The following is a 10,376-nucleotide window of genomic DNA, read 5'->3' as shown; positions in this document are numbered from 1 at the left end:
CATATGAACAAAGGATTCTTAAAATTCATTTTAAAGATTTTATGAAAATATAATTGAAGGATATAATTAAGTTAGAAAGATATTATAAAATTTTAATTTTGGGTGTTAATTGTATTTTTGGAAAAATACAATGGTAAATAAATGTAAATATTTTTAAAAGCTGATAACAAATAAAAGAAAGAGTTTCTTGAGCTCTGTAATGCTGACACCTCAGCTTTTTTGCCAAAAAGTTTCTCTATTAATATATAGGGGATAATTGAATAACACATGAATTTTGTTTAGATTCCCAAATTCATTTAACTCTATGGACCAATAATCCCTACTTAGAATTTATATTTTTTCAATTTTAATTGATTTCCGTGTGATGCATTTTATTGATAATGCTATAGTTTACAAAGTCTTGAGAGTATTGAAAATAAGAAAGGATTTACTCTTGTCTTTTTAACAAAAGAAAATGAATTTATGGTTTAAAATTCAACTTTTATTTTAAAAAGAAGTCAAAAGTGCAGAAATAGAAGCTTTAATCTGGGCAATGCGTTGTATGATTGGTGCGGATATTGAGAATGTGGTTTTCTACACAGACTGTTCTGACCTGGTGAAGATGGTGTCTTCGCCGTTCGAGTGGCCTGCCTTCCGGACATATTTGGATGAGATCGAGGCGGACAAGGAAGAGTTTTTATCTTTTGCGCTAGTTCACATCTCCAGAACGCAGAATGGTAACGCTGACAAGCTAGCACGACGTGCTAGAATAGAGTCACATCCTGTTACCTATGTAAACGTTTTTCCTACTAATTAGCTCGTTTGAGCTGATTTGTACTTTGTCGGCAAAAAAAAATAAAAATAAAAGTCAAAACTGAAATAATCGAAACCAAACCAGGGAAATATTGATTATTGTTTTTTTTTTTTTTTTTCATAAGCAGATAATTGTGAACCGAAACCAAACCAAACCAAATATTTGATTTTGTCATAAAGCGAAATTGTGAATTTATTGCCAAAGGTTCTGTAACCGCGGATACTCGAGTTGCCGGAGTGTTCTGCTTCTCTATCACTTCTTGTTTTTTCCTTTAGAAAAAATTAGGGTTTTTTTGAGGAAGACGAGTAAGTGCCTCTCCGTTTCGATTTTTTTCCGCTCATCTTCTTCTTCTTCTACTTCTTTTCACTGAGCATAACCTAACTCGAGCTATATCACCCCTCTCTCTCTTCATCGCAGATTCACTTTTCGAGAGGCGATGGCTTCTTTGTTCAAGGTACGCAAACTTTAGATTTTTGTCTGAACCTGTTTCTGGATTTTGCCTTTCGTAGCATAGAAACTCGAGATTCGTAGTGAATTGAGTATCTAGGTTGTCTGGAATCTGATGGGGGGTTTTGAAGCGATTCGAAGAGTTGTGAAACCCAAATCGACTAATTCGTGTCTAGGGTTTGGTATTAAACTTCGATTTGCTTAGAACTGAATTCGTTTCTTCGCGCATTAAGTCACTCTTAAGGATGCGTTTTGCATATTTAGCGATTGGGTTTATGTCAAGTTCTTCATATTTGGGTGTTTTTTGGGTAACAGGAGCAAGCTAAGCTCTCGGCTTATCGAGATAGGAGATTCTCAGGAACACAAGAGGAGTTTGATGAGGCGCTAAGGACATCTACGACTGTTTACATTGGCAATGTGTCTTTCTACACAACTGAAGAACAGCTTTACGAGCTTTTCTCTAGAGCAGGAGAGATTAAAAAGATCATCATGGGTTTGGATAAGAACACTAAGACACCTTGTGGCTTTTGTTTCGTCTTGTAAGCTTCTGTTTTCAACATTTTTACCTGTAATTTTCATGACAATGTATTTTGCTTTTATTTGACTTACGTGTGTGTTGTTGTCAGGTTCTACTCGAGGGAGGATACTGAAGATGCAGTCAAATATGTAAGTGGGACTATTCTTGATGACCGGCCCATTCGTGTGGATTTTGACTGGGGATTCCAAGAAGGAAGACAATGGGGACGTGGTAGAAGTGGTGGCCAGGTATTTTATCAGATGCATCCTCGCTGTAATTTTCTGATCTTTTTGTATATGGTTTAGATGTATTCATTTTTTTTTTAAATTTCATACAGGTTCGAGATGAATACCGTACAGATTACGATCCTGATATCCTTTCAGTCCAGATTGTTTTGCTATCATGTAATTCTTGTTTAGTAAACCTGTTTTGTAGTAGGAAAGCTTGAGTAAAAAGTACATCTTGATTTCTTGGTAATGGATTCTGCTGCCCATTCATGTGTTTTTTCTTTAACTCGTTGACACCTAGAGGTGGTTATGGTAAATTAGTTCAGAAGGAACTTGAAGCACAAAGGCAGCTCGTAGATTACGGTACTGGCTCATTGGGATCCTACCCTCAAGCTGCGCCATCGAATTGTATGTCCTTTTTCTAATTTCTATCAAATCTACTAGATCTTGTTCCTAGTTTGTATGATCTCGCACTTGACTGTGGATAAATAGTGATCATGTAGAAGTGCCATGAATGCGAGTCTAAAGTTGCTTAACTTAGCATTGTAGTGCTCAGAAAATGATTCTTTATCGTTTATCGTTTTATCAATGCCCTTTGTGAGAGAGTTAAGATGTGGAAACAAATGATGAATCCTAGTGTAGAAGTAGGTTAAGTCAATCATGTGAGAATCCATAAATAGAGCCTGCATAACTTAAAAGTTCCTAAATGCTTTTTGCATATATGTATTAATCACGCAGATGGAAGGCGTGGTGGATATAATCAAGGAGGATCAAATCGCCAGGGAAGAGGAGGAGGTATATGTTTCCAAATGACCATAATGCGTGGTAATAGTATAATCATTCCACAGTAGCAGAATTCAATGTTTTTAATGTTTTTGCAGACTACCATCGGAAACGTCAAAGAGACGATGATCGCTATGGACGTGACAACTCAAGAAGAAACACAGATCATGAGAATAGGAGAGATACTGATCAGGACATGAGACCGGTAAGTGACACAAGTTTATTTGTTTCTCCTAATAAAACTGTTTTGAGTCAATTTCGTATCTGTTGCTAAAAGCCTAAAACATTGTCTTCAAATGGGAATTTTGTATGATTGCAACAGGAGAAGAACCCACGATTCCGTGAGAGCGGTGACTCCGACGATGACGGTGAAGATGATAGGAAGAGAAGATCTTAAAGACAAAGTTCACCAGTTACCAATGTTGCTGAAGGATCAATGTAATCTTTTTAGATCTATGAGTCTGAACTCAATTTGGGTTTTCTAGATTTTCATTACAACCTTAAGTTGGTTACATTCACTAGTAATGTCTTCATGTATAACCTTTTCTCCTTGATCAACGGAAATATACTTTTGGGCCGAAGTAGCCAAGTGAAGCCCACCATAGTGCTCGCTAATTACATTGTATCAATCTGCCTCACCTTCTTCAGGCGTTATATAATAGAGGATGAGGTATTATACACCCATTGTATTGTAAACTATGTCAACGAGTAGAACAAGTTCATAAAAGATTCCAGATATCTACTGTCAAAGGTTTACATAACGATGAGACTGGACAACTAATACAAAGTTGATTAACTTGGATACATGCACTCATCATAAAGAGAAATACATATGATCAACCAACAAGGATTTATAGTATTTTTTCCTTGCAAAAATACTTAGAAGATAGCAAAAAATGAAGTTAAGAATTGAGATTTCGGCGAATTTTTTTTCTCTCAACCACGAGGAGGAACATCAGAAACTCCTTGACGTTGCAACTCCGTCATGACGCCATCAACTGACGGCGGTTTCAGTCCTAGAGGAAGCGGCAGCCACGGCTTTGTTATAACATCTCCGATAGCGGCGTCTATGCTCTCATTCGACTGCACCGTCAAGTAATGAAGATAATTTTATCAAAATGAGCAAAGTTATCAAAAAACTTTTTTTTATAATCATGTCATAATCACTCACGGGATGAATGTCGAGGGGAGGATTAGTGGGTCCTAATGGCCTTGTGGGAACACCAATGCTTGAATGATTCGATGATGCCATACCATATCCCTACAAAAACATCAAAAAGATTCTAATTGAAACACTATACAATAATATGTTTTTATATGATTACTAATCTACTTGAAACCGCGATTTAGTATACTAAAAGCAAGTGGTGTTCAAATACTAGCTTTTTGAAGTTTCATGATTGTTCAACAAAAGTGATATATAGTTATGTCATTTCAATTATATTTTGAAGATTTAACCTTACAACTAACTGAAATAAATATATATCAAATGAATTATTACCTGTGGATATAGTGGTTGCTGGTGCCAGTATGGCGGATGACCTGGCCAAGATGACGGAGCAGCCGCAATCGCCGGAATCGGATACGTCCGATGAGCAGAGGCCGGAGTACTAGGCTTGTGTTTAGGCCATGTAGGATGACCCCACACATGCAAAGGCCTGAAGTGGCCATGATGCATTGGTGCCACGTGTGGAGGATAGCCTAAGGCAGGAGCCGTCCACGGCTTCTTCCCTCCTCCACCTACTCCGGGCACTGCCACCGTCGCATGCCTCCGGAGATTCCAGCTTGCAGCTTCTGCCTCACGCGCTAGCAAATGCTTTCGATGTGACCTATATTTCTATCGTTACAAGAAAAATACAAACGCAAATTTAATTTTATTACACAAGTCTGAGTTGGTTTGTATTTTACTTGTCTTTTCTCATAAAATTTTAAGCAATTTCCTTCATATTTTAAGAATCAATTAATAAGAGCTAATATAGGGTCAATTATCATTTTAACTACAGCATCTAAAAGATTTAAATACCTGAAGATGGCTAGCAACGTTGTGACGAGTGAGAGATTTAACGTTCATAATTTCCAAAATCCTAGACGGCACCGCCTTGTCTACCCCTAATTGCTCCACCGCTTGAACAAATTTCCGGTGTAATTCCGGCGTCCAGTCCACCTGATTAGCGAAAAACGAAAATTTCATTATAAAATCACCAATTTTATAGTTCAACTTCAAATAAACACACAAAATTGTATAGCCTAATACACAAAACTTGGTTTCGTCCAAGATCTACTCCGGTTATTGAAAATAAAAATAATTGTATATATAAAATACACTAAATCACTAGTTTGGTTTTCAAAAACGCTAAAAGTTGTGAAGAAACAAATACAATAGTTAGGAAATAAAACACACCTTAGGTTTTTTCTTAATATCGTTATCATCGGATGAACAATCTTTATTTTTCTTCGCTTTACGTTTGCCTCTACGCACCGTTTTGTCCCTAACACCGCCGTCGCCACCACCATCACCACGCTCTTGCTTACACCCACCATCTCCTCTCACCGATGTCTCCGACGCCGTCGAAGTGTTACCCTCCATTTCTTGCTCTTCATCTCTTCCGCTACCGGAGTATTCCCCAAGAATCTCCGAATCAATCTCCAAATCCGGCAACACATCGTCTCCATCGAAACCGATGAAAAGATCGTCGTAGTAATCGATCCCTTCAAGAAGATCGTCAGAGAAATCTGCTCCCACCGTCGTGAAATCCGTCAAGTCTTCCGTCGTAAAATCTGCGAAATCTGCCGCCATGTAAGCGTCCTTGGTGGAGTTGTTTCCGATGAGTGGAGTTGGAGACACACTTAACATCGAGTCGTTTCAAGATTGAAAAAAAGATTCGATGATTTAGAGAGAACAAGACTGATACAGTGAAAGTAGCATATGGGTTATATATATATATAAAGAAGATAAACGTGTGTGTGTGTGTGTGTGTGTGTGTGTGTGTGTGTGTGTGTGTGTGTGTGTGTGTGTGTGTGTGTGTGTGTGTGTGTGTGTGTGTGTGTGTGTGTGTGTGTGTGTGTGTGTGTGTGTGTGTGTGTGTGTGTGTGTGTGTGTGTGTGTGTGTGTGTGTGTGTGTGTGTGTGTGTGTGTGTGTGTGTGTGTGTGTGTGTGTGTGTGTGTGTGTGTGTGTGTGTGTGTGTGTGTGTGTGTGTGTGTGTGTGTGTGTGTGTGTGTGTGTGTGTGTGTGTGTGTGTGTGTGTGTGTGTGTGTGTGTGTGTGTGTGTGTGTGTGTGTGTGTGTGTGTGTGTGTGTGTGTGTGTGTGTGTGTGTGTGTGTGTGTGTGTGTGTGTGTGTGTGTGTGTGTGTGTGTGTGTGTGTGTGTGTGTGTGTGTGTGTGTGTGTGTGTGTGTGTGTGTGTGTGTGTGTGTGTGTGTGTGTGTGTGTGTGTGTGTGTTTGTATTAGATATAGATAGTTCCAAGGTTTATTAAAATCTTTATATGCCGTATATATGTGTTGGTGGATACTGACGTGAATAATAATAAGTTGTGGTTGAGGGATAGCAGAGAGAGATTTTAAGTTTTTTTTTTCTTCATTTTTTTCTCTAGTAGTTTTAATATTTAATTTAAAAAAAAAAATATTCAGTCAATAGTCAATACCATATTTATATTATTATAGCTTTATTATTAACATTTTCCTTCAATAAGTATTACAAATTAAGGGAGAAAAACACTCAAATAAGGGAAATGATATACTATATATATATTTTCTATGTACATATATACTAGTGAAAATTTTCCCTTTCTTGGTTTCCCCAAAATAAATAGGATAAAATTTTCCACTATTTTTTAAAAATATTTACAGGTAATGAAAAATTTGAATAGCAATTAAGTAAATCATATAGTACTTTTCAATAAGAGTGATTTTGAAGTATTTTTGAATGATATAACAATTTTTATGAAACTATCATATTCCCTTTTTTTTTTTAATTAGTTATCTTTTTAGAAGTTAATTTCGTTTCAAATTAGTTATCGCTTTATGTGAAAAACCTTAAACGACGAAACTTTATGACAATAAATGCCAATAAAAAAAATACTATATGACAATAACGACAAATAAAAATTAAAGTGTATGATCGGATCGAATGCTTTGTTCATGAAATTAATATTGATACAAATATATTTTGGACCGATTTAGATCTTAGGAGATATCTTGTTTATAGCATTTGTCGTGTTTCGGGAATTAATTAATGAAACCTTAAATGGCATATTTACTCAAAACCGTTTTTCTCGACACAAACGTTTGTCCATCGATAACTCAATTACTAATTGTTGATGGCTAATGTGAATATATTGTGGATATACAGGGTTTATAGAAACAATTCAGTACAAGTAATTAATTTGACATACTCATCTCTTTGAGTTAAGAACATATTTTCTATTGTTTGGGTAGAAAAACATACCTTAGACAAGAAATGCCAATAAAAAGAAAATTATATTATAATAACGGCCAATAAAAAGTAAAGTGTATGATCGGATCAAATGTTTGTTCATGAAATTAATATTGATACGGATATATTTTAGACCGATTTGGATCTTAGGATATCTCGTTTATAGTATTTGTCGTGTTTCGGGAATTAATTAATGAAACCCTAAATGACACATTTACTCAAAACTGTTTTTCTCGACACAAACATGTGTCCATCGATAACTCAATTACTAATTGTTGATGGCTAATGCGAATATATTGTGGATATACATGGTTTATAAAAACAATTCAGGACAAGTAGTTAATTTGACATACTCATCTCTTTGAGTTAAGAACATGTATTCTCTATTGTTTGGATAGAAAAAACATACTTTAGACAAGGAATGCAAATAAAAAGATAATTATATTATAATAATGGCTAATAAAAAGTAAAATGTATGATCGGATCGAATGTTTGTTCATGAAATTAATATTGATACGGATATATTTTGAACCGATTTGGATCTTAAGATATCTCATTTATAGTATTTGTCGTGTTTTGGAAATTAATTAGTGAAACCCTAGATGACACATTTACTCAAAACCGTTTTTCTTGTCACAAACATTTGTCCATCGATAACTCAATTACTAATTGTTGATGGCTAATGTGAATATATTGTGGATATACAGGGATTTATAAAAAGAATTCAGAACAAGTAATTAATTTGACATACTCATCTCTTTGAATTAACAACATGTATTCTCTATTGTTTGGGTAGAAAATATATACTTTAGACAAGAAATTCTAGGGTTTTGAACGGAAGTTGCGGTTTGTGCATAATTTGTTAGTATTTCAGTCTACTTTATTTTTGAGGGGGACAACAAACTCTAGATTCAATTTATTTGAATATAAAATTGATCTTCATTTGGTCCATATCAATTTTTTCTATTATTTTTTGTATGCACTATAAAATAAAATTGTAAATAAGAAATGATATGGTTTTGTCCACTCTGACGTTGTAATAATTTGAACCCTAGTTTAATAGATATATGGATTTTAAAATAGTTCAAACCTTACAAAATAATGTCATTTTGACATGTTCACAAAAATTAAATAACTATGTAAAATTTTACAAAATTTAAAAATTTTCTAATTAAATTAAAGATATTCGATAAGTTTGTTTTAATAATTCACACTTGTTTTTACTGCATAATCGAATCTCGAATTTGGTGAAACACTAATTGTATAACTTATAAAATCCTTTGACCAAAAAGTGGCAGTTAAAGTTCTGTTTTGGTATATGTTTTTAAATTAAGTTTAGTGGGTGTGTAAATCCAAAAAGCTTTAACAATTTATACTACCTTTGTCAAAGCAATGATGCTACTTGGCGTCAATAGCGTTATTTTCCACATTTACGTTTTATCCATATGTGCATGTGCAAATGCATATGCAACAAACTACTGGCGTTACAAATTTTTGAAAAACGATGCTACTTGGCGTTAAAAACATTGTTTACTACATTTTTTTTTCTGGCATCTATGTTATTAAGTGACTCTTGTAGTTTGTTCACAAGGGTACGTTACGACTTACGACCAGTCTTGCTTACGACGTAACGTCTTTTTAAGTAAAGTTTAATAGGATTACATTAAGAGGACAGTAAATGTGCCATTTATCATTAAGTAATTAATCACAAGGGTACGTTACGACTTACGACCAGTCTTGCTTACGACGTAACGTCTTTTTAAGTAAAGTTTAATAGGATTACATTAAGAGGACAGTAAATGTGCCATTTATCATTAAGTAATTAATCACAAGGGTACGTTACGACTCACGACGTAACGTCTTTTTAAGTAACGTTTAATAGGATTACATTAAGAGGACAGTGGTATGTATGTCTATGTAATTTCACATTTGATTCATTAAAAAATAGTTAAACTAAATAAATGGTTATAAATATTACAGAAGAAACTCGCTAGTCACTTATACGCATACTGAGAATTTTGTGCTTATAGTATAGTTAACATTTTAATTTTCTTTGGTATCATATAGTTTTGCTGTATATGAATTACGCTTCTATTTGAAAAAAATATTAGAGTGCATATTGTATATTATATTTGTGGTGAGATCTCAACCACATCTTTATTTTCTTTATTTTTTATTAACTAATTTCATATATATATATATATATATATATATATACATATATGTATATTATATTATTTTGAAATGATTAACAGTGCAACGGGGCTGGCTACATTTTGTTATTTTTCTTATATTACATTATTATTTTATTGCTATGTGGACTCCAATTATTTTGAGAGTTCTAATAATATGTGAAAATGTCGTATCATGCTTACTCTTCACCAAACGACATCATTTTCGTTTATTTTGTTGGAGGTTTTTACATCTTTTTCGTTTTCATATGTGAAATGTTAATATACATATTGTTTTATTTATACAAAAAAAATCAGCAAAATGAAAAAGAAAGTCTTCCACAAAGAGAGGTCTATTATTGAAAAGAAAAAAAAATTGAAATATATGTAAAAAAAAAGAAATGAAATGATATGCACAGATTTATACAAAACAAAAAGACAAAATATGATGGAGACGAGACGTCGAGACAAGTGGGGGCGTCGAAATTGACCTTCTCGTGAGCCACATTTGGATAATGCTTCCTTTTAATCTCTTTCTCCTCCCATCTCATTCAATCTACATGTTTTGATTAATTACTATTGGGATATGAATTGAATTATGTCAAAGAAATTGACTTTGAATCATAAGATTACAATTATATGTCATATAAGCAAGTAACATACATGTAGGTAACGTACATGTTAAAACATTTCAACTAATAAGCTGCTCGTACTAATCAAATTGGTTATTCATAAAAGGAAGACAGTCAAACAAAGAGAAAGAGAGAGGAGAACAAAGCTTAAAAATATGACAAATAATAAAAAGAAAATGGTTCACAAAAGGAAAGAAAAATACAAATCACATGTGGAGCGTTGTAATAATTGAAGTCTTTACCAATATTTACAAAAAAAAAAGTGTCTAAACCACTATAGATTAACAAGAGATAATCCACCAATTTGGAATACTTTAGTTCAAAACATGTAGCATCAAATGTTTTTCAAAAAGGTTTATACTATAATATAAA

General features: G+C 34.0%; 2 protein-coding genes across 2 annotated transcripts; one reads left to right on the top strand and one right to left on the bottom strand.

Moving 5' to 3' along the window:
• LOC104771577 (nuclear cap-binding protein subunit 2) lies at positions 989-3,390 on the top strand. Its single transcript, XM_010496122.2, has 9 exons — positions 989-1,098; positions 1,211-1,247; positions 1,556-1,779; positions 1,867-2,005; positions 2,095-2,128; positions 2,282-2,392; positions 2,723-2,779; positions 2,866-2,972; positions 3,090-3,390. The coding sequence occupies exons 2-9, from the start codon at positions 1,230-1,232 to the stop codon at positions 3,162-3,164; spliced, it is 765 nt and encodes a 254-aa protein (XP_010494424.1). The 5' UTR covers positions 989-1,098; positions 1,211-1,229; the 3' UTR covers positions 3,165-3,390.
• LOC104771576 (transcription activator GLK2-like) lies at positions 3,474-5,714 on the bottom strand. The gene is made up of 5 exons (XM_010496120.2): positions 5,169-5,714; positions 4,791-4,931; positions 4,269-4,604; positions 3,939-4,028; positions 3,474-3,850 (listed from the first exon to the last, which is right to left on the bottom strand). The coding sequence occupies exons 1-5, from the start codon at positions 5,619-5,621 to the stop codon at positions 3,704-3,706; spliced, it is 1,167 nt and encodes a 388-aa protein (XP_010494422.1). The 5' UTR covers positions 5,622-5,714; the 3' UTR covers positions 3,474-3,703.

The sequence above is a fragment of the Camelina sativa genome, chromosome 20 (genome assembly GCF_000633955.1).
Source record: "Camelina sativa cultivar DH55 chromosome 20, Cs, whole genome shotgun sequence".
Lineage (NCBI taxonomy): Eukaryota > Viridiplantae > Streptophyta > Magnoliopsida > Brassicales > Brassicaceae > Camelina > Camelina sativa.
The sequence above is the reverse complement of the archived record's forward strand: the minus strand, read 5'-3'. Positions and strand labels throughout refer to the sequence as shown.